Source organism: Chiloscyllium plagiosum, chromosome 9, assembly GCF_004010195.1.
Source record: "Chiloscyllium plagiosum isolate BGI_BamShark_2017 chromosome 9, ASM401019v2, whole genome shotgun sequence".
Classification (NCBI taxonomy): Eukaryota; Metazoa; Chordata; class Chondrichthyes; order Orectolobiformes; family Hemiscylliidae; genus Chiloscyllium; species Chiloscyllium plagiosum.
This window is the reverse complement of record NC_057718.1, coordinates 44,457,719-44,482,771: the sequence shown is the minus strand read 5'-3', so window position 1 is coordinate 44,482,771 and position 25,053 is coordinate 44,457,719. Positions and strand designations below refer to the sequence as shown.

The 25,053-nt window shown below is 40.6% G+C and overlaps 1 protein-coding gene across 2 annotated transcripts in view; it reads left to right on the top strand.

Annotated features, from left to right (window-relative positions):
* The first annotated feature begins 3,963 nt into the window (after window positions 1–3,963).
* kctd3 (potassium channel tetramerization domain containing 3) overlaps window positions 3,964–25,053 on the top strand; it is a 72,980-nt gene continuing 51,890 nt past the window's right edge. Inside the window, exons 1-3 of one of the 2 annotated variants that reach the window (XM_043695807.1) lie at window positions 3,964–4,343; window positions 18,026–18,079; window positions 20,664–20,709. In XM_043695807.1, the coding sequence (XP_043551742.1) occupies window positions 4,261–4,343; window positions 18,026–18,079; window positions 20,664–20,709 (183 nt within the window). In that variant the 5' untranslated portion in view covers window positions 3,964–4,260. Of the gene's footprint in view, window positions 4,344–4,821; window positions 4,847–18,025; window positions 18,080–20,663; window positions 20,710–25,053 lie in introns of those variants that run through there. The other variant, XM_043695806.1, reaches the window with a different exon arrangement.

Below are 25,053 nucleotides of genomic sequence, written 5' to 3'. Positions count from 1 at the left end.
CAAATGAAGAGGGCATGGTCCTGGACTTAATTTTAGGTAATGAAGTCAGGCAAGTGGTTGCAGTATCAGTAGGGCAGCATTTTGCAGACAGTGATGATAACGCATTAGATTCGAGATTGTTATGGAAAAGACAAGGTCAAGCCTGAAATCAAAGTTCTAAACTGAGGGAAGGCTGGTTTTAATAAAATCAGATATGATTTAGACAAAGTGAATTGGGAACAGATACTTCAAGGTAAATCTGTGTCAGAGCAGTGGGATGCTTTCAAGAATGAAATAAGGAAAGTACACAATCAATATGTTCCAATAAAGGTAAATGATGGGACCAATAAATCCAATGAACCCTGGATATTAAGGGATATACAAGATTGGATGAAGAAAAGGAGGGAAGCTTATGGAAGATGCCGAGGATTCAAGAAGAAGCCCTAGAGGAATACAGAATATATAAAGGGGAACTTGAAAAAGAAATTAGGAGAGCAAAATGGGGGGTGCATGAAACAATAATGGCAGCCAAAATAAAGGAAAATCCTAAGTTAATTTAGAAGTGCATGAAAGGTAAAATGATAACTAGGAGAAAGTGAGGTCTGCAGATGCTGGAGATCAAAGTTGAAACTTTATTGCTGGAACAGCACAGCAGGTCAGGCAGCATCCTCCAACGCCCCTCCTCCCAGTCCCTCCTCCCTACCTTTTATCTTCTCCTGCTGAACACTCTCTGCTCATTCCTGAAGAAGGGCCTGTGCCCGAAACGTCGAATCTCCTGTTCCCTGGATGCTGCCTGACCTGCTGTGCTATTCCAGCAATAAAGTTTCAAAAATGATAACTAGGGAAAGAAAAGGGCCCATTAAGGGCCATAGTGGCAATTTTTGCATGGAGCCAGAGGATGTAGGTAGGGTTCTAAACAAATACTTTGTGTCAATGTTCACTTGTGAGAGGAATGATGTGGGTGTAGAAATTAGGGAGAAGTGCCGTGATGTAATTAAATAAATTAGCGTAGACAGACAGGAGATTCTGAGTGGTCTGACCAACTTACAAGTAGATGAAATGTATCCCAGGCTGTAGTGTCAGGCAAGGAAGAACATAACAAGGGTTCTAGAAATAATTTCCAATTCCTTTGTAGCCACAGGAGAGGTGCCAGAGGACTGGTTGATAGGTAATGTGGCACTGCTATTCAAGAAGAGAGTCGAGAGTGTGATGCTGGAAAAGCACAGCAGGTCAGGCAGCATCCGAGGAGCAGGAGAATCGATGTTTCGGGCATTAGCCCTTCATCATGATGTTGCCTGACCTGCTGTGCTTTTCCAGCAACACAGTCATGACTCTGATCTCCAGCATCTGCAGTACTCAATTTCTCCTATTCAAGAAAAAAGCAAGGGATAAACCAGGAAACTATAAGCCAGTTGGTAGCAGGGAAACTATTGGAAGCAATTCTGTGGGACAGAATTAATCTGTACTTAGAGATGCAAGGACTGGTCAAGAACAGTTGAATGATTTTGTTAAGGGAAGTTAATGACTAATCAACTTGGTTGAATTTTTTGAGGAGTTGACCAGGTACGTAGATGAGGGCAATACATACAATGCGGTCCATGTGGACTTCAGCAAGGCTTTCAATAAGGTCCAGCTGGGAGACTGATAGTGAAGGTAAGATCACTGGGATCCCAGGAAATTTGACTAATAGGATTCAGAATTGGTTAAGTGTCAAGAAGCGATGTTTGAAGGGTGTTTTTGTCACTGAAAGCCAATGTCCAGTCAGGTTCTGTGGGATTCAGAGTTGGCCTCCTTGTTGTTTGTGGTATATATAAATGATTTAGACTTGAATGTTAAGTTGTGATCAGTAAGTTCATGGATGATGTAGAAATTATTCAGGTGGTAAATGGTGAGAGATAACTTTAAATTATAGGAGCATATAGATTGATCAGATAAGCTGATTAGTGACAAATGAAATTCGATCTGGATAAGTGTGAGGTGATACACCTGGGCAAGACAAACATGACAAGGGAATACATAATAAATATTTGTACCCTGAAAATCACCAAGGATTAGAGAAACCTTGATGTGCAAGCCCACCTGTCTCTTAAGGTACCAACAGATAAATAAAATGGTTAAGAAAGCATATAGGAATACTTGGAGAAAGTGAGGACTGCAGATGCTGGAGATCAGAGTCGAGAATATAGGAATACTTGTCTTTATTAGCTGAGGTATACAGTTTAATAGTGGGCAGGCTATACTGAACTGTATAAAACATTTGTCAGGTTATGGCTTGAGTATTCTGTCGTATATTTTAGGAGGGATGTGATTGCACTAGAGAGGGAGTTGAGGAGGTCTACCAGATTGTTGCCTGGGCTGGAGAGTTAAATCATGATGAGAAATTAGATATACTAGGGTTGTTTTCCATGGAACAGAGAAGACTGAGGGAAACATGATTGAGATGGTTAAAGTTATGCAGGACTTAGATAGGATAGTCAGGAAGGAACTTTTCTTCGTGATGGAGAGATCGATGACCAAAGGCATAGATTTAATACATGGGGTAGCTGGGAAAAACAAAATTTATCCAGAGGATGGTGGGAGAGTGGGATTCACTGCTTGTAAGGATGGAAGAGGCAGAAGCTCTTATAATTTGAACAAGGAATTAGATGTGTACATGCAATGGCATAAAAGGTTATGGACCAAGTGCTGAAATTTGCATTAGAATAGATAAGTTATATAAGTGCCTATTTTTGACTGATGTAGTCTCAATGATTCAAGGGACTTTTTCAATGCAGTAAACCTCTATGAACAGCACATTGCTGTTTTTGGAATCTTTCTGTGTGCAAATCTCCCTTCATTACACTCATGAATATACTTCAAAAGCAGTTTGCTATGATCTAGTTTGTGGCATCCTGGGTTTGTAAGATGCACCATATGAAAGCAAGGTCTTTCTTTTTTCACTTAACATTCTGAGGCAGGTGAACAACAAACAACTCTTTTAAATTACCATTTTTTAGTGTTTCAGTATTGTAACCATTCAGTAATTTCCATTCAGTAAAACATTCAGAGCTACTTTTTCATTGATTTATCTTGCTTTTATTTAAATTGTATATTACACATAAATAAGCAGAAAGTTACACTATTAATGTTGTTATCAGGATTCACTACCCAAAACTTTTAAAAGTCCTGGACTTCTGTTGCTGCAACTTCTTCATTGAGTTGTGCAGCATTCAACCAACAACTCAAGAGCTCTTCTGACCTGTGGTAATATTCCTACCTTGTTGGTCTGAATAGGCAGATTTGAAAACAAATTCTACAAAGGATTCATGAGAAAGAGATGTGACTTTGTTTGAAGAAGGAAATACTATGCTTAATTTTCATCTTGACAATGCCCCACAATTGCAGGACATTGACACTTCATGAGTTGGCACACGAACAAAAACAATGCCAACTTTTTTTACAGCAAGGTTGTCTTATATGAAAAGGCAATATATAAAGATCAAAATAAAAGTAAAACACTTTCAGATGCTGGAGTTCTGAAATAAAAACGGAAAGTGCTGATGTAATTCTGCAGGTCTGGCCACATTTGTGAAGGGAGAAACTAAATTAATATTTTGAGTTCAGTATGACTGTTCTTCGAAATACCAAAACTGAGGAAAGCTTGATAATTGCGGACATCATCCAAAGCCACAGAATGCATTCTGATTCAGCTCTCGGTACATCTTCACAACCTGACTCCACTCCGATGGCCATAAGACCTTAAGACATAGGAGCAGAAATTAGGCAATTCGACCCATTGAATCTGCTCTGCCTTTCAATCATGGCCAAAGTGAATATAAATAACGTGATTGTGACATGTCTAAACGAATTTGAAATGTGGTGTGGTATGTGGAACCAGATGGACAGGGACAGGGACAGAGACAGGGGGGGGAGAGAGAGAGAGAGTGAGGAAGGAAGGAAGGAAGGAAGGTGTAGATGCGCGCAGGAGCTGCTGGGGGGCGCTGACTGTGGCGAGCAGTGAGGTGCCGGAGGCGGAGGGAGACAGGCCCCAGGGCGGAGCGAGGCTGCCCTCAAGCTGCAAGTGGGCGCCTGGGCCCAGCTCCCGGGGCTGGGGACGGGACCGAGCGGGATGTTGTTCGTCGGGTTTGTGACGAGGAGCGAGAGACGGGCACTGGCGGTGTGAGCCGGAGCCTAGACCGATCTCGGTGTGAGAGGAGGAGGAGGAGGCTCGGTCAGCGGTGGCCGGGAGGAGGAGGAGGAGGAGGAGGAGGAGGAGGACGGGGACGGGGTTCGGGGAAGAAAATGGCGGGGAGCTGCGCCAACTTGACGGCGGCGTCGGCGGCGGCGGCCGGAGAGATCATCCAGCTCAACGTGGGCGGTACCAGGTAAATAAGGAGCCCCCGGTTTGGTACTGACTGTCAGCTCAGTGCCATTCGGGTCCTGGTCCCATTGGGCTCAGCATCTCCCTCTTCCTGCTGTCTGTGTCACTCGGTAACTTATCATCCTCGCCCCACTCTTACCCATCGCCGTCCTCAGTTAAACTTTCACCGAATGGCATGAGTCTCCACAGGGCTCTCCCGACTGGGTGGTGCCCTCTGTCCTGAATTCATATCAATCAGCAAACCTTTGGCTATTGAAGGACCCCGCCAGCATTATTGGTTGGGGGTAATATTGTGAGGATTAAAGATCGATTACTGGCTCTTTGCAATTTTATGGTTTGCTAACGAGCTCAATGTTGTGGTGCCTGCCATCACTGGAGGAGAGCAACACGAGTCAATCTTCAGAAATAAGTTGGACAAAGCAATTACATATCAGTCGGACAGAGAAGTGGCCGGATCTCTAAACTGAAGAGATATTTATTCACTAATCATAATTGCCAAAAGTCATGGTGAGATTGCCTCTTGAACTGTTATAGATATATGGCGAAGTTAAACACAATGGGGCGACATGGTAGCTCAGTGCCTCACAGCACCAGGGACCCAGGTTTGATTCCAACCTCAGGTGACTGTGTGGAGTTTGCACAACCACCCTGTGTTTGCGTGGGTTTCCTCTGGGTGCTCCAGTTTCCTCCCACAGTCCAAAGATGTGCAGGTTTGGTGAATTGGCCATGCTTAAGTTGTCAGTTAGGTGCATTAGTCAGAGGGGAAAAAGTATTTGGGTGGGTTACTCTTCTGAGGGTCGGTGTGGACCTGTTGGCCTAAAAGGCCTGTTTCCACGCTGTAAGGAATCTAATCTAATCTTCAAGTGCTATTAGGTTATGAGTTCCAGGTCCCTACTCTTGTACCAAGAATACTTTACAAGTCAGAACGGTGTATGGCTTTGTAGTGGTAGATTTCAAATCCTTTGTAACCCTTTTTTTGTGTGTAAACTATTCATTTAATTGTGACTTTTGTTTTTGGCACAGCTGTACACATGGTATCTTAAAGAAGGTAACTTGTACATGGCATGTATGCTGGTGGCCTTGTCTTTTTAGGTGATAGAGGTTGTTAGAGAGGGGTAATGGAAGTTCAGCAGAGCAGGGTGTGGAAATGTTTTGAGCAGACATGAGAAATGGTAAAGCAAAAGGAGTGGAATTGGAGGGAGCCCCTTAACAATAACAACACAGTAAAGAGGAACGTAAAGAAAGAAACAATTGGAGCTTGTCAGAAAAATATGGCCATAATCATTAGAGATTTTAATGTACATGTATGTTGGAAAAATCAGATGGACAAAGGTAGCCTAGATGAGTTCATAGGATGTTTCTGAGATTAGCTGCAGAACATGCTGTTTGAAGAAAGAGGTTAGAGCACCAGGATATTACACAATGAGATAGGATTAGTTTATGATCTCATAGTGAAGGTGCCTTGGGGGAACAGTAATCATAATGTGACTTAATTTCAAAGAAAGGAATAGTCTGATTTTCATGAAACTTAAATATAAGCAATTATGAGGGCACAAATGCAAAGCTAACTAAAGTGAATTGGCAAATTAGGTTTTTAAGGAAATGTTAATAGAAATGTACTAGAATCGTAGCTGCCGTGTAGTGTGGAAGCAGGCCATTCAGTCCATTGAGTTCACGCCAATCTTCTCAAGAGTATCCCACTAAAACCCTCTCCCCTACCCTATCCGTGTAACCCTATAATTTCCTGTGGCTAATCCAACTAGCCTGCTCAACTGGACATTGTGGGCAATTTAGCATGGCCAATCCACCTAACCTGAACATCTTTGGACTATGGGAGGACACTCACAGACACTGGGAGAATGCTCTCCCCACAGTTGCCCGAGGCTGGAATTGAACCAGGGTTCCTGGTGCTGAGGCAACAATGCCACCATGCTGCTCCAGCAAAAATTCAAGGAGATATTTCAAAAAACACATATTTTCCAAAGAGTAAGGACATTTCCCAGAAATGGGCTCACCATCTGCATTTAAATGACAGAAAAACTGCAGATACTGGAATCCAAAGTAGACAAGCAGGGGGCTGGAAGAACACAACAAGCCAGGAATTCCTGAAGAAGGGTTATACCCGAAACATCTACTTCTCCACCTCCTGATGCTGTCTGGCTTGCCGTATTCTTCCAGCTCCCCAGCTTGTCTAATCTGCAGTTAATAGCAATAAAGGGATAAATTAAATACAAGAGAAAGCTAACCAGATTATAAAATGAGATAGTAAAAGTTTCTGTAAATATTTTAACAAGTGTTAACAAAGTTAACTGTAGGTCCTGTAGAAAGTGAGTCTGGAGAATTAATATTGGAAAATACGGAAATTGAAGATGAGCTGAACAGGTGTTTTGCATCAGTCTTCACTAGAGAGAATACAACAACTCAGAGCAGCCAAACACCAGGAAAAGGGAAGCAGGAGCACAGTAAATTTCCAAACACTAAAGAAGTGGTGTTGAGTAAATGTTTGGAGCTGTAGCCTGACCAGTGCCCAGGTTGTGATGATGGATTTCACTCTACAATCTCTTTTCAAAAAAAACGTGGCAAGTAAAATTCTTGATACATTGGTTGGATTTCCAAAGATTCATCAATTTGGGAAATGTCTCATTAGATTGAAAGATTTTGAATGTGGCTTCTTTCTTCAAAAAGGGAAGGAAACAGAAAAATGTAGGTCTGTTAGTTTACTATCAGCTGGAGGGAAAATGTGAGAAGATATTATGAAAAATGTTAGAACAGGGTGCTTGGATAAGTGCAGTTTAATCACATAATGTCAACATGGCTTGGTGAAGGGAAAGTGGTGTTTAATCAGTTATGTGTAAAAGCGGGATTGGTTAATGTACAGTACTTAGATTTTCAGAAGGCATTTAGAATAATGCCACATCAAAGATTATTGTCAAAATGTAAAGGGCCAGTATAGGGGATAGCATGTTGGCATTGATAGAAAATTGGTTGGCCAACAGGAAGTGAAGAGGGAGCACAAATAGGTCTTTTTCAGTTTGGCAAGATATAACGAGTGGTGTGCTACAGTGCTTAGTGCTGGAATATTACCTGATTGCAATTTACATAAATTACTTGGACTGAAGTGACAAAGTATAATTGCCAAATTTGCAGATGAAACAGACAGATGCGAAAGTAAGTTGTAAAGAAGATGAGGCCCCAAAAAGTTAGTTATAGAGTGGACAAAGATCTGACAAATAGAGTGCTAAGTGGGAAAATGTAAAATCGTCCATTCTGGCTGAAGAATTTTAAAAATGCATGTTGTTATTGGTGAGAGAGTGCAGAACTGATATGCAGACGAATCTGGCTGTCCTACTAATTGAATCACAAAAGTTGACTATGCACTACAAGGAATAATTAGGAAAGCTAATAGAATCCTATTATTTAGCAATAGGAATTGGATACATTGATCAAGAAATTTTGGGTCAATTATACAGGGCACTAGTGGGGTTGCATATGGAGTACTCCTTAGTATTGGTCACATTTCAGGAAGGATGTAAATACTTTGGAGGCAGTTCAGACATAGTTAGTAGACTAAATGCCAAGAATGGGCAGGTTATCTTGTGAAGAAATGTTGGATAAGCTAGGCTTTTATCTACTGGAGTTTAGAAGAGTAAGAGGTGACCTGGTTAAAACATAAAATCCTGAGGAGTCTTGACAGTGTAAAGATGGACAGAATGTTTCTTCTTGTAAGAGAAGCTAGAACTAGGGGTCACTTTTTAAAAATCAATGTGTGCCCATTTAAAACATAAGTTTTAGGAATCCTTTTACTGAAAAGATGATGGAAGCAAAGTCCTTGAATATGTTTAAGATAAAGATGGTTAGATGCTTGGTAAGCAAGGATTGAAAGGTTATATTGGATAGGCAGGAATGTAAATTTGAGATTACGTGCTGATCAGCCATAATGTAGGCTTTAGGGGCCTAATGGCCCATTTGCTCCTTGTTTACATTGATATCTGTGTTTGTAGGGGTTGGCGAATCTTGTTAAAAGAGTCTGAATGGGATGATGCAGTGCTTGTAAAAATGAAATGCACTGCAACATTGGTGTCAGAGAGAGTGAATGTTCAAGATGCTAGATGGGGTGCTTTGACCTTACTAGTATCGAGCTTCTTGCATGTGGCTGTAGCTGCGTTCATCCAAGTGGTTGGAGAGAATTCCATCTCCGTTCTGACTTGTGTCTTTAGGTGGTGTTAAGGCTATATTTTAGGGAGTTAGAAGTTGAGTCACTTGCTGTATAGTACTCATCTGTTGACACTATCCTTGATTTTAAAGTCGTGACATTTATATGGCTGGTTTAGTTGAGCTTTCTTTCACCAGTACTGGTATGGCTGATAAATCTGAGCCTTTTCAGACAACAATAAACGTCATATAGAGAGGGAACTTGATTTTGCCAAAGCTTTTGATAAAAAGCCAGAATTTCTCCAGCAGAATGAAATCCATACCAGTGAACTTCTAAAAAGGATCTCATTGTCTGAAATAATGGCAGAATGCTTGTAAACTAAGTTGGATCAACATAAAAGTAGGTTGCTGGTGAGATGCTACTGGAAGAAACAAAAACTTTTGGTGCTCGATACTAAACAAGGTGTACCAAACAAACTGAACAGTTGATCTCCTTAAGGCATCCCTTGTTATTCATGGTATTATTTATTTGATGGCCCTTGGTGTTCTTTTATTACGAGTCGTCATCCTCCTATTGGAACGTTAATGATGGTATGGTTACAGAAACAATCAATTTAGGTTTTATTTAGAATAACATTCTCATACGTCAAATTATCAATGTGCATTGTGATGAATTTGGATAAAATGCAGTGATTTGAATGATAGTGCTTACAATAATGTGTGGAACAGCAAATAATTTTTAACAATATTTTCCAGGAGCTGAATTTCACAATTGGTTAGACATTGGGCGTTCACTCTGGAACACCATTTCACATTCTCTCCAGGTTTGCTTCTCATTCGTCAACACGCTATAAGGGTTCTGTTGAATGAATTTGGGTGTTTTCAATCCAGTTCAACATGGGATAAATCATAGGATAAGGTTTTATAATTGGGCAATAATTGACCTCCTTACTCAGATGCTACAGGATGGCTCGTGTGGGAAAAGGAAGAAAAATGTCATTGGTAGAAAAGTGCTTTTCTGAGGTTGGGCCTCAGGGCAGATGAGAGTGTGCTTTACTAGTAACCTAACTATGCAATAAGCAGTGAGACTGGGTGACTTGCCTTGCAAGCATTCTGTTGCCAAATTCATATTATTTTTGTTCAAACTGAAATTAAGTCATAGAGCATTTTCAGTAAATATTCTCACTAAAACATTACTAATTAGCCAACACTATTCCGTACATGAGCTGAGCCTACTACAAAGTGGGTAGTGTTATATTAGTCATACATGCTGTGGAGCTTGGCATTAATGTTGAGTTCTTGGAAATCATCTCACGTAAGCACTATCTAGAACATTTTGATCAAAAGTTTTTTTTTTCACGCCTTTTGTTTATGACTTTTGAAACTGTGGGCTGCCACTGAGTTGCTTCAATGTATCTTCTTCCCTTGACTTGTCAGATCATAATTGTGAAAGATTGAATAATATGTTAAATGGGCACATTTTGATTGTTCAGAACACATTGTACTAACTATTGCACTAGTGCCATGTGACTAGTGTACCATCTCTATCAATTCTAATAGCGCTTCCCAGGCATTTTCCCATAATGACATCATTTTAGAACTTGAAAATTCCCATGACCCCATATCTGTGAGGCTGGAGTGGATGAGAAGTGAGCATTTTTAAGTAAATAGCACCAGTTTTCCAAGACAGGATTGAGAACTACAGAATAGATAGTTGAGCCATACCCATTAGATGGCTCAAAACCTGTTAGATTTAAAGGGGCTTCACAGCTTTAATACTCAGTTGGAACTCCTCCGCTGTCATTGCGGCCTTGGGGCTTGCGTCCACTCAATTTCAACCGGCAACTGTTTGGGATGTGCTGTACTATAAACTTGTAAGACGTTTTCTAACTTATCTATTTTATTAGAAAAATTATCAAAAAAAGGTTCTTGATATGAGTCAATGTATGAATCTGTCAGTCATGTTAGGATTTTGATGTTTTTGCCTCTTGGGTGGATGGAATCTGGGTTTAAAAAAAATTCTTACCAAAGACTGCAGTTTAGTGATCTGGGCCTGCATCAGACATAAAGTCGAGCTGCTGTAGATATAGAAAGAAAATATATATTTTGGTTAGTTAACAAAGATGTTTGAGCAACTCTTTCCAGAGATAAGATCAGGAGACTGCAAAGCTTGAGGCACATGGTAATTTTATTCATGAATTTCACCGGTACAATACAAGGAGAGGCCAAAGACTTCGCTTGAATCTGGCCTCGACATGGAAGGTTCAATTACTCTCATAATCTGTGGTTCAGATTGGAAGAAAAGTCCATGACACTCTGATTTCAACTTCAAGTGAAATGTTTTTATACATTTCTCTTTTAACATTAACATGGCAGCACATTCTCATTCCACATGTATACTATTTTATGTAGTGCTGGGTTGTTCAACTATAATTGGATTCCCAGTACATCATTCAATTAGTAATCTTGTTGCTATGATCTGAATGGGGCCCCTTTTGGTGTGTGGGAAACTGAACTTTCCATGGTTGCTTTTGACCTTTTAACTCTCAACTATGATGTCTGCGTTTTGCTATTTTGTAAAGGGCTGTAAAGTTTTCTTTGAGATTTCTCACCGTTCCAACTCTCATAGCTGCTGTCCACATGAACATTAGGGAGCCCTCTCACTATTAGTTTTAAACCTTTCTTTCTAATATATTAGAAATTAATAATCACCTTTCTATAACACCTCAATCTTATATCAATAGTTATCTTGAAGAATCTTGATTAAAACCTGCTTGTTGTATTTATATCTAATTGATTAGAAAGAGACTTAAAAGAAATAAGTAGTTTGTATGAAATGTTCTTATCTTTAGGATAGCAAAACATGGGACCATTGTCAGCCATTTTTGCTGTATTGTCATGGGGCAGTCCGAACAAAAGATGATTACAAAATCATATGCAGTAAGTTAGTATGATAGAAGGAATAAGAAAATGAGTCAAATCTGATTTGTGTTTAAGAAATGTGTAACTTGTCATAATATCTTATTGACTGCTATTATAGGGAATATTTGTGTTGTAGTGAATAAAAGATACTTGACACAGTAAGTTCATAATGCCTAGCAGCTGAACGTAGTCCAGCAGTTAAAATCATATGACAAATTTGGTGCATATTCAGAAATAACATAAGAACAGAACTGTAGGGACAAAGTGTAGAGGGTCCAGCCAAGTGGTATAATCACTGGATTGTTAATCCAGAAACCCAGGTAATATTCTGGGGACCTGAGTTTGAATCTTGCCACGGCAGATGGTGGAATGTAAATTCCATATCAAATCTCTGGAATTAAAAGTCTAATGGTGACCATGTCTATTGTCAGAAAAAAAAAATCTTGTTCACTAATTCCCTTTTAGGGAAGAAAACTGCTACACTTACCTGGCCTGTATGTGACTCCAGATCTACAATAATGTGGTTGACTCTTCATTAACCTCTGGGAAATTAGGGATGGGCAATAAATGCTGGTGTAGCCATCCTCCTCATCCCATGGATGAATAAAAATAAGTTGGGTATATTTTATGATTGAACATGTCTTTGCTTTTTGTTTTATTTTGGTCTGGATTTGGGTAGTCCAGAAGCTTTGCTGGACTTAGTATTTTTTTTCAAATAATTGTAGTGCAGCATTTTGTTACTTCCCTGTATCTGTTCCTGTTATGAAAATCTCAAGCACCTTTTCAAAGTTGTTTTGCTTTCATTGTGAAAATATAAACCTTAGCATCAACACCTATGATTAACAGAGCAGATGTGGCTATCCGACATGTGAAGTCCCACAAGTCTCAGTTTTTGTTTATGCTTTTATTTCCTATACAGAACATATTTTAAGACTTTAAGGCTTACCATTTGCCAGTGCAAACAGATCTTTATTTTTCAATGTGAAATATTGGCTATTAGTGTGAATATTTATTTTTAAGTTTATTAAATAATCTGAGGCTATGATACAGACTTGTCAGCATAAAAACAAGTTTGATGCTATAATGTAAATTGTACATTTCTTGTTTATTCATAATGAGAATGAGGAAAAAAAAACTATGAATCTGAGATTGGTTCCCAATGTAGTATATATTTTTCTCAGTTTTTTTTCAAAGAATGGCAGAGTCTTGTTAACATTTATTGCCCGTTTTTAATTATCTTGGTGGTGATGAGCCACCTTCTTGAACCACTGTAGTCCCAGTTATGTAAGAACTGCCATTCATAACACACACCATTTTGTGTCATTACCAATGAAGAGGTACATGTGGTTAAGAATGCCACTTGCATCACCTCTGCTGTACAGCAATTGTTAACCTAAATGCAGAACATAATATTGGGATGAACAGCATACTGTAATTTATTTTGTATTTCCTCAAACCTTTGAGTCTGCTTTTTTGTTCTCTCACTACCTCCCATTATGCTTTTCTCAGAAATTTACAAATAATCCTCCCAGGTTTGGGAATATTGAGATGTTTGAATTGTTCCCACAGCTGGTCTAGCAGAGCACTTGGCTAGCTCAGCATTCCTAAACTACCTGTCTTTTGAGCAGAGTCAAGTGCAACAGCCTTGACTTCAATTATATTAGGACAGTTCGCATTCATCCATGACCTTTTTCCTCATCTATACTTCAGGAGTAACATTGTAGTTTTAATTAATATTTGATTTTTCTCCGCACATTGTTGAATATTTCTGGCTATTTTGCCTCACCACACAGTTTTTTACCCTGATACATTTTTAATTTGGATCACCAAATGTTGGTTTGTCCTTGCTTGTTCCATGCACTTAACACTCCTTTTATCTCGAAAGAGTTAATGGATTCATGAAAGTGTAGCTCTCTGGAACGATAGCGGCAATGAGTTGAAACTAAAACTTGTCATGTTATCCAGCAAATTAATGGTCATATCAAAAGATATTTTGGGGCGGCATGGTGGCTCAGTGGTTAGCTCTGCTGCCTCACAGCGCCAGGGTCCCAGATTCAATTCTGGCCGCGGGTGACTGTCTGTGTGGAGTTTGCGTATTTTCCCCATGTCTGCGTGGGTTTCCTCTGGGTGCTCTGGTTTCCTCCCATTGTCCAAAGATGTGCAGGTCAGGTGAATTGGCCATGCTAAATTGCCCATAGTCAGAGGGACTGGGTGGGTTACTCTTTGGAGGGTCGGTGTGGACTTATTGGGTCGAAGGGCCTGTTTCCACACTGTAGGGAATCTAATCTAATCAAATATGGTAGGTTGGCTCAGTGGTTAGCACTGCTGCTTCACAGTGTCAGGGACCCGGGTTAAATTCCAGCGTCAGGCGACTGTCCGTGTGGAGTTTGCACATTCACCCAGTGTCTGCGTGGATTTCCTCTGGGTGCTCTGGTTTCCTCCCACAATCAAAAGATGTGTAGGTTAGGTACATTAGTTGGGATAAATATACAATCGTATGATAGTGGAATGGGTCTGGGTGGATTACCCTTTGGAGGGTTGGTGTGGACATGTGCCAAAGGACCCCTATCCACACGGTCAGGATTCTATGATTCTGTCAAGGTATGAGTATGTCATAGCATTGACTACATGCAGTAGCACCACTGAATCCCCTATGTTGGCAACTCTGTACAGTATTGACCAGTTAGGTTCGCTGCTATCCCTAATTCTCTCCAAAGCCATGTGATTGAAATGTCAAAATGTATAACATGTATTCCTCCCCACTCAGAGTCATAGAGATATACAACACAGAAACCGACCCTTCAGTCCAACTTATCCTACATTATCTAGTCCCATTTGCCAGCACTTGGCCCATATCCCTCAAAACCTTTCCTATTCACATACCAATCCAGATGCCTTTTCAATATTGTAATTGTATCAGCCTCCACCACTTCCTCTGGCAGCTCATTTCATACATGCACCACACACTGGATGAAAACGTTGCCCCATAGATGCCTTTTAAATGTGGGCGGCACGGTGGCACAGTGGTACTGCTGCCTCACAGCGCCAGAGACCCGGGTTCAATTCCCGCCTCAGGCGACTGACTGTGTGGAGTTTGCACGTTCTCCCCGTGTCTGCGTGGGTTTCCTCCGGGTGCTCCGGTTTCCTCCTACAGTCCAAAGATGTGCAGGGTCAGGTGAATTGGCCATACTAAATTGCCTGTAGTGTTAGGTAAGGGGTAAATGTAGGGGTAGGGGTACGGGTGGGTTTCGCTTCGGCGGGTCGGTGTGGACTTGTTGGGCCGAAGGGCCTGTTTCCACACTGTAATCTAATCTAATCTAAAAATCTAATCTAAATCTTTTCCCTCTCACCTTAAACCTCTAGTTCTCGACTCCACCACCCTGGGGAAAAGACCTTGATTATTTATCCTATCCATGCCCCTCAAGATTTTCTAAACCTCTATAAGGTCACCCCTCAGCCTCCGCTCCAGGGAAAACAGTCCCAGCCTGTTCAGCCTCTCCATATAGCTCCAACCCTGACAACATCCTTGTAAATCTTTTCTGAACCCTTTCGAATTTCGCAACATCCTTCCAATAGGAAGGAGACCAGAATTGCACACAATATTCCAGAAGTGGCTTAGCCAACGTCTTGTACAACTGCAACATGACCTCCCAATTTCTGTGCTCAATACTCTGCCCTTTCTTCCATTCGGTTTCACTTACATTTGGGAGATTACAACCTGTAAGCTCGAATGTGGATGTCTCTTCAGTCTGCTGTTGGTGATAGCCAAGAATTATCTTTTTTCCCACTTGCCAAACTAAACTATGGTTTGGTTCCTAACCCCTTGTGTCCCAGAGACTTGTGCATCTACCAAATCATTCCAGAACATTGTAGAGATTCTGTTCATTAAATTGTAAGTATTAAATCGTAATTTCTACTCTAAGGTTTAGTACCTGCTATTTCTGAATAATATTGTTGAGCCAGGAGGCCTGGTTTCAAATCCCACCTACTCCAAAGGTGCGCCACAGCACGCCTGAACATGTTGATTTGAAAAAAGAAATACCCGAGTGACACTGTTAGTTATTTGTCATTTCTGGCTGAAAAAGAAATGATGTGGCTTTGCACTTAACAGTAGGATATCCTACTGACACCAAAGTACAGTCAATGGAGCTACTCTGAAGCCAAAGTATAGTTAGACTAGTTCTATAATTTGTATTTGCCTAAGTTAATTTTGTATATTTATACAGCCAGGTTATTCAACGTTCTTTCTGTCCATTCTCACTTTCACTACAATGCTCATGATGCTGCTTTACCAATATATTAGAGTGTTTTATGGACTCTGACTGCAAGTATGCAATTTGTTGATATTGAACTTTAAAGAATATTATTGCACCATTTCTGCCACCTACAAACAGACCCCCCCACCAGAGATATATTTCTCTCCCCACCCCTATCTGTGTTTTGGAGAGGCCATTCACTCCACAACTCCCTTGTCAGGTCCACGCCCTCCCACCAACCCATCTTCCCCTGCAATGGCAAGAAGTGCAGAACCTGTGCTCACTTCCACTCTCACCTCTGTCCAAGGCCCCAAAGGATCCTTCCATTTCCAACAGAAATTCACCTGTGCTTCATCGAATGTCCTCTTCTGCATCCGTTACACCTGATGTGGTCTCGTTTCCATTGGGGAAACAGGATGCCGACTTACAGATTGTTTAGAGAACATCTCTAGGATACCCGCACCAACCAACCCCATTGCCCTGTAGCTGAATACTTTAACTCCCCTTCCTACTGCACCAAGGACGTACAGGTCCTGGGCCTCCTCCATTGCCAAACCCTAACCACTTGAAGCCTGGAGAAAGCATACCTCATCTTCCACCTTGGGACCCTCCAACCACATGGGATCGATGTGGATTTCACCAGTTTCCCCATTTTCACCTCCCCCACCTTATCCCAGTCCCAAATTCCCAACTTGGTACTGCTCTCTTGAACTGTCCTACCTGTCCATTTTCCTTTCCATCTATCTGCTCCACCCTCCTCTCCAACCTCTCACTTTCACGCCCCACCCCCACCCACCTCCCATTATCTCTCAGCCCCCTTGGCCCACAAGCCTCATTCCTGATGAAGAGCTTATGTCCAAAACGTTGACTCTCCTGCTCCTCAGATGCTGCCTGACCATATGTGCTTTTTCAGCAGCACTCTTTGACAATGATATGCAGTCCACACTTTCACAAAATACAGAGGAACCTTGATTATCGAGTATCATTATCCAAATATCAGATTATCCGAAGGAGATCGCGAGGTCCTGACAGAAACATTGCATCAAAGAGCTGTTTCATTACTGATCGCGCCTTTTGTTTACAATGATTAAAAATGACCTCAGCTTACTGAAATGCTGCTGAGAACAGCCCTGGACATTGTTGGGAGCCCAGGAACAGTCTCCAAATGACTGACCTCCCACCCCCTCTCTCTCTCTCTCTCTCTTTCCCCACACTTACGCTGGAGTTCTACATGGTGTTATCCTAAATCCCCATTCCCCAGATAATCTCTACAACATTGTCCTGTACAGGGCATAGTGGGAACTTGACAAAAAGTTGCAATAAAAGTCGTGTGTGTGTCTGTGTTATGTGTAGCTGTGCATATTTGCTATATGGAGACTCACCCCCCCTGCCCAAAGGCAGCAGCAGTCTTACTATTGGTGCTGCCAGGGTGGGGAATGGGGAGGTATTGGACACGGGGGTTTTTTTTTTTGGAGGGTTGCGAGGTTGTGGGGTGTCGGATGAGGTTTGGGGGGCAGATGGAGGTCGCGGTTGGATGGGGTTTGGGGACGGGGGGATGCGGAGGCTCATGCGCGGTGTGCTGATGCCTAGTGTCCTGAATGGGGAGCGGACTGACCAAGTGCTCGCTGTGTCAATCCCACTGAACTGTTTTGGTGGGGGGGGGGGAGAGCATCATCAATGCTGCAGGTCCCTTACAAACAAGTGTGTGTCTGCTCAGAAACAAACCCTGAGACAGAGAGAGGGAGCAAGGCAGGCAGAGAGAAGAAAAAGGAAACTTTAGAAATCTCCAAGCCCTCGAGGAGAGGTATTGAATCAATTAACCAAATAATCAATTAACCAAATACAGTAGTGCGCGCCCATCTTGCTCGGACAGTTGAGGCTCCTCTGTACAGAAGTGGCCTTCCTGTGATATATTTTATAAAATAAATTATTTAATAGTTTCCACATTGAACTCAACAGCTGTGCACTATTGTGAACCAGACTGGTTTTGCAATTTGAGATTTGAAAGACAGCAGATTCTTGGTTTCTTGGACAGCATCCCCCCTCATCCTACCACCATTACTATCCTGTCTCACTCTGAATACCAGTGCATGCTGGAGGTGTCAGGTCACTGACACAATGTTTGGAAGCACAATTTTCAAATTGTGTCAGCTACTGTTCCCACCCTCTTGAGCAATTGAAAATCCCATCTATGAACACAAGTTAACTAGATCTGTATTATTCCTTTTTGTATAAATTTAAAACGCAGAGTAATTCATTGTAGGGAATCTGGTAAGTTTTTTTGATTTTATTAATAGTTTTAAATATTTTCAATTTATTTCCAGTACAAACATAATCCTTTTATTTATGGTTGCAGATTCAGCACCTCCAGACAAACACTAATGTGGATTCCAGACTCCTTTTTCTCGAGGTAAGATTGAGTTTCAATAGATGATTTCTACTATCTGAGGTATAGAATGTAACATAACAGTTTTTAAAGCACAGATAAAAATGCTTCAATTAAAATAAAACACTAAGCTGCAGTGTGTAAATGTAATAATGATATAGAAAAGCAGCTTTAGCAGTGTTAAGTTTCAAATTTAAACTGTTTGATATGGTAAGTTTTTTTTGAGAAACTGGAATGATACTTGGGTGGCACAGTGGCTTAGTGGTTAGCACTGCTGCCTCATAGCGCCAAGGACCCAGGTTCAATTCCAGCCTCAACGGCTATCCGTGTGAAGTTTGTGCATTCTCCCTGTGTTAGTGTGGGTTTCCCCTGGGTGCTCTGGTTTCGTCCCACGACCCAAACATGTGCAGGTTAGGTGGATTAGCCATGCTAAATTGCCCATAATGTTAGGTGGATTAGTTTGAGGGAAATGGGTCTGGGTAGGTTACTCTTCGGAGGGTCGGTGTCGACTTGTTAGGTGGAAGGGCCTGTTTCTACACTGTAGGGAGTCTAATCTAATTTTAGGAAAGAGAGAAAAAATGTTTTCACTTGGGACCCATTTACATTTCCCAAAACTGAAACTGATTCCACAACTACGAAGTGAAACATTTCCTCAGTTCCCTTAGGTTGGATTGGATCAACAATTATTCCAGTTTGGGACACTTCATTCGCTGTTGATCATTTAAAAATGAAATTCTTGAAACTTCCCAGAAGTAAAAAGAGCTAATAACGTTTGAGATTTTCATTTTGTAGAGCTATGTCTGCCCACAGCGTTGGTTGTTCATTTGAAGTAGGATCTTTCACCTCTGCTTATGTGTTCTCTGAATAGCTCTATAGTCACTGCTGTCATCCAGGGTACAACCTGTAATACCAAACAGGGTAAGAAAGTGCATTTAATAAAAAGAAGTTGAGGAAAATAATTGGCCAATTTGGAGTGGTATCACACAGATTTTTATAGTGTTATACAAAGATCTTGAATGTTGTTTCTACCACTATTAGCTTTGCTGTTTTTGTTCCCCTCTGCGTAAATCATTTCACTGTAGCACGCATGCATTTTTGTTTTCATTAATTGTGAATAAGATGATCTAGATTGGAGATATGGAGACCACAAATCTGTCGGTATTTCCTTTGTTCAAAGCTATGTGATGAGCAGTGTTGAAATAGTAAACACCAGCACACTGTCTCAGCTTACAGGCAGAATACTGCAGATGCTGGAAATCTGACATTCATACGCAATGCTGGAAATACTTGGCAGGTCTGGCAGCATTCAAGGAGCTGGATTAGTTGCCAGGCATTCCTCATTTTTGTTCAAAATTAAAAATCTCACAACTGGTTAGTAGATTTGTATGTTTTCTCTTTAAGCTAGCCAATGCCCCTGTATACATTACAGATATATCTCTAATTTTGCCAGCAGGTCTAAAATCATCAATGTTGGTCTGTAACTCTCCAATTGATACTCAGCTCTAGCATTTAACCAGCATGATATGTCGACATTTAATACAATATGATAGTGTTTTGGCTTTAGTGACTCAATGATCATCATTCAGCAGAGACAGTGTACAGTATCATTTGGACAGGCACATGGAAAGGAGGTTTCAATGGTGGAGCACGTACAATTAGAAATGTACAAGAGTAATGAATTAGAGCAGTTCAGGTAATTCCAAGGTGGAGTTATAAGGAGGTTTGGCCAAGTAGGTAAATTTCAAGGTATTAAGGAATGAGAAGGCTTTAAGAGGGCTAGGGTAGGTAAATGCGTAGCTGGCAATGTTGGAGGAATTACAATTGGGGATGTGCAACAGGCCAAATTCCAAAGCAATTTCCAAGATTTTAAGGCTGCTGGAGCTGGAAGTTGGTTGATTGAGAGACGGTGGCTGGTGGCAGCAGTGCCACAGAGGGATCTGCAAACTGATGAGTTTTTAAACCAAGGTGGTGTTTGACTGGGAGCCATTGTATGTCAGAAGGCACAGTGTTGATTAAGGAACACGAGTTGCTGTTACTTAACACTTGGGGAGCAGAATTTTAGGGGGGGGGGGGGTGTTGGGGGTGCGTGCTGTATAGAATGTGTGCACCCAACAAAGAATGTCAAGTTCCTAAGTATTAGGGTGAGGGTTTCAGCAGCAGCAGGTGAGCTGAGATCGGCCTAAGTTGAGCAGTGTTCCAGAGGTGGAAACATATTATTTGTGCCAGCACACAGATCACGAGATTAGTAGCTCATCTCCGATTGTCTAATGTCTTTTGGTTCTGGCAAAGTATTGTAGACCTAAATGTAAACCTAATGTAACTCCTTCTAGATGGATGCTGCCAAAGCATTAGTGGTTCCATGATTTCCTGTTTTATTTCAAATTTCCAGCATTTGTTACATTTTGTATCCATTCTAATTGGATCTTTTCAACCAATGCTTTTGTTAAACAGTGCAAATACCAGATACGTCAAACTTTAATTGTAATCTCCTTTACAAAGTCTCTTTTTTTAGATAGACTAGCACATATTGTTCAAAATTGTGATGCAGTTTTCTGTCAAGATTGGATTGACCTCCATCTAAATTCATTAATAACTACTTCTGTTCTAGCTTGCTGAGCGGGAGAATTTCAACACTACGAGATGAAACTGGAGCAGTAAGCTGAAACTTTGTTTGATTTTTTTAAAGCAAAATGTTGTTGTGGAATGTTCTTTAATTCCTTTGAAGGGGTGTACCATATAAATAATGTCTCTTTTTTTTAAACTGGGAAATAAATTTTAGTTACTTCAGTTGGCAGAATTGCAAATACAGAAATCGTCATTGACATTTTACTGTTTTTTGCTTTTCTTAAAGTTTTTTTTTCCCAAAACTTGAAATTAACCTTACAAGTTCCAACATTTAACTGTTTATCACTAGTATTTCTATTTCCAAGCATCTGACCACTGCTATGGAACTGATCACCAAGATCTGTTCAGTGCCCAAGGCTAACTCAGCAAATTACACTGGGGCATTTGAAATTTAAACAAAGCAATGTAACTTATTGTTCTGCTCAGTAATTTCTCCAGCTGGTATTTACTATACAGCAGACCTCATGAATTGTTATGTTACATGCGGTTTTGTTGTTGCACAATACACTTTCTGAATCTCCTGAATTGGTAATATATAATCCTTTTCATGGCTGCTGCTAATATTTCCACATCTAAATGGCGTTCAGTTGAATTTTCCTATTGTTCCTGTATTGCATTTACGTACTGCCCCATTACAGAAGTCTCAAGCCTCATGTTTCAGCAAAACCAGAATCCCTTTCCAAACTTTTTAAAAAATATTAAAGTGATTAAGATTGTTATATTATGTGCAGGTTATTAAGTTTTGTAATTTTATAAGTGTATTGAAATTTTAAAAAGCTATGGTTGTGTTGCACACGTGGCAAGGTGATTCAGTGGTGATTTAGCACTGCTGTCTCACCAAACCAGGGACCCAGGTTTGATTCTGTCTTCAGGCAACTGTTTGTGTAGAGTTTGCACATTCTCCCATGTCTGCATGGGTTTCCTCGGGGCGCTCTGGTTTCCTGACATGTTTCAAAGATGTGCAGATTAGGTGGATTGGCCATGCTAAATTGCCCCTAATGTGCAGGTTAGGTGCGTTAGTGATGAGAAACGCAGAGTTACACGGCAAGGTGATAGGGTTGGGTGGGATGGTCTCCAGAGGGTTGGTGTGCAATTGTTCAGCTGAATAGCCTGTCTCCACATTGTAGGGATTCTATGGATGTCTGTATTGGAACTTTCCTGGGATGGCAGTCCTTACTGTTATTAACTAACACATTAGCTCCTGATACAGCTTGAAAGCCTGATTTGCTCATGAGCAAATTAAGATGGTTATGTCCTGAAAACTGGAACCACCAAGCCAATCTCCACCAATGCACTATAGCAACAAAGTGAATAGACATTATTGTAGCTCGTGCTCATGATTATGAATTACTTATCAGTAATTACTGTGGCTCATTAATTTAAGGGCATGCACTTACATTTTAGATGCTCCTTCCATTGATTTTAGCAGCAATCTCCCAGCTAATTGACAAAGGCTATATACTGCACAATGTAGTGTAATGTCTTTCAGGAAGATTAACAAGTGGGCAGCTCAATTTAAACTGGAGAATAAAAGTGGTCATTTAACTTTGTGTACTCAAATATCATCTTGCTTCTGAATTTAAGGCAAGTGCTAGGTTGTGCTTGGGATTAATTAAAAGGTATGATTTGGCACTCAGAAAACAAAGGAAAAATCAGTGTCTGCCACCTGAAATTGTTGATAGAATCATCAATTTCCACTGTTTTGTCATCTTGTATTGAGACAAGAATTCATATTGTCTTACATTTGATAAATGTGTGAAATACTGTTGAACTTTGGCAAATAGGCACATGGGACTGTTAGCAAAATTGATGGAAAAAACATCGTTAAAGCTTCTGGTCACAAGAAGACACAGCTCGCAGTGACTCCATCCTGCATGATGGATGTTACAAAATAAACCGATGGTGATATTCAAGTGCAAAGCTCTCTCCAAAGAGAAATTTCAGAAAGATATTGTTATCCACATTTGAGGTGGATGAAGGCAGTAGTAAGAAATTAATTAAATGAAGAATTTGAAACTTGAGTTACACAAAGGAAAAAGTTTTTTCACGTGGGACTTGTTCAATCTCACTTGGCAAACGTCAACATTGCAGTTATACTTTGCGGTCTTACAAATGTCATTCAGTCCTTGGATGTCCAAATAAATAAACCTCTCCAGGCCAGTATGTGAAAGTTATGGAACAATTTGATGTAGGAAGGCAAAAAATCGTTTAGGAGTCCATTTCCAGGATTTGCCACATTTTTTTGACACCGCTCTGAATTCACACTTTTTGAAGGAATCTCTTCACTCCACAGAAAGCTAATCATGTTGATTGGGATGAGACGTTTGAGCTCTTTTAGAGACCGTCAAACAATGTGCGCAGTAAAGTCTGAGAGAGTCCAAATATTTATGTCAAAAAGAGTTCAGAAAAGATTTACAAGGATGTTGCCAGGGTTGGAGGATTTAAGCTATAGGGAAAGGTTGAATAGGCTGGGGCTGTTTTCCCTGGAGCGTCAGAGGCTGAGGGGTGACTTTATAGGGAAGATACTTTGGCTATTCACCTTATCTATGTCCCTCATGATTTTATAAAGTATAACGTCACCCCTAAACCTCCTACACTGCAATGAAAAAAAAACCCAGCCTACCTAGCCAATTCTTACAATGCAAGCTCTCCAATTCCTGTGACATCCTGGTAAATCTTTTTTGAGCTCTCTCCAATTTAATAATATCCTTCCTATAGCAGGGCGACCAGCACTGAACACAGTACTCCAAAAGTGGCCTCAGCAACATCTTGTACACCCTCAACATGATGTCTCAACTCCTATATTCAGTGGTTTGAACAATGAAGGCAAGCATGACAAATACTGCCGTAACCACCCAGTCTACCTGTATTGCAACTTCTGAAAAACTATGTACTTGAACCTGGGTCTCTCTGTTTGACAACTCTATCTCGGGCCCTACCATTAACTGTACATGTCCTTCTCTTGTTCATTTTACCAGAATGCAATACTTCACATTTTGTAAATTAAACTCCATTGGTCACTCCTTAGCTCAGTAGCCTAGCTGATGAAGATCTCTTCATATGCTTAGGTAACCTTCACTGTCCATTATACTACCAATTTTAGTGTCATCTGCAAAACATACTAACCATGCCTCCTGTGTTCTCATCCAAATTGTTTATGTGGATGACAAATAACAGTGGACCTAGCACTGATCCTTGCAGCCTGTTCACAGGCCAAACAACAACCCTTTACTACCACCCTCTGTCACCCACCATCAAGCCATGCTCAAACATTTAGAAAAAGTATTCCAATAGTGGATGTTGGCTGTTATTTTCCCCTTGAATTGCATAAAGAGCAAATGCAGATGCAGTATCATGCCATTTCTCATCTTTTGTCAATACTGCATAAGCTAGTAGCGTTAAACTTGTGGCTCACAAATAGTTGACAGTTGCATGTGTATGTTCCACAGAAGTTGCATGTGCTTCAGCCCTTGAGGCAATAATATCCTGGTTTTGATTTTTACATTGAAAAACACGTGAGTAAACATTTTTTTTTCACATGTGCTTTTTGTTTATGCAGTTACCTCTACTTGTGTAAGTTACAATCCTTGTCCCACACCATTCCTGAAAGATGTTGGGCTGCGTAAAAGGAAGCTTTCCTGTAATGCAAAATCGTTATTGCAACAGGGATCCTTTACAGTGATGTACTGCCATCTGGTGACAAAAATGAGCATTTCAATTTCACCTTGTGGAATTAAAACCCAACTTCTTGCATTACTGAATTATTCTACCAGTGCAATAATATTCTGCCTGTTATGCTGCTGAGTTTCAAAGAATTCTGCAATTTTGTATCTCACCCCTAGATTGTCACAACCACTTCCTATGGAATCTAATTCACTTTATAAAGTAATATGCAGCAATTCTAAACAACTCCCTATTAAAAACGTTCTCCCCTTCTCTCCCTCAAGTTTTTTTGTTGGTTATTTTAAATCGAACATTATTTACAAACAATTTTGCCCTACCTGGCCTATTAAAGTTATTTATAATTTTGAATGCTGTATCTGTATTGGGCTCTTTGCTTCAAAGAAGGGTGGGGTGCTCTTCAGAGGGTTGGTGTGGACTGGTTATGCTAAAGGGCCTGTTTCCACACTCTAGGGCATATAATCTAAGAAAAAAAAAATCCAATTTCTTTATTCTCTACTAGCATCCTCTGTGATTCCCTCGCTGTGTGTGTGTGTGTGTGTGTGTGTGTGTGTGTCCCTGTGCCTTAAGATTGAAACTTCAAATCAGTTAGCCTTATCTTCTGGTCTTCTAAATGAATTGAGCAAATACATAGATTTTCTAAATTAGTACAATAGACAGCTGAAGCCAGGCTTGTTGAAAATATATTGCAT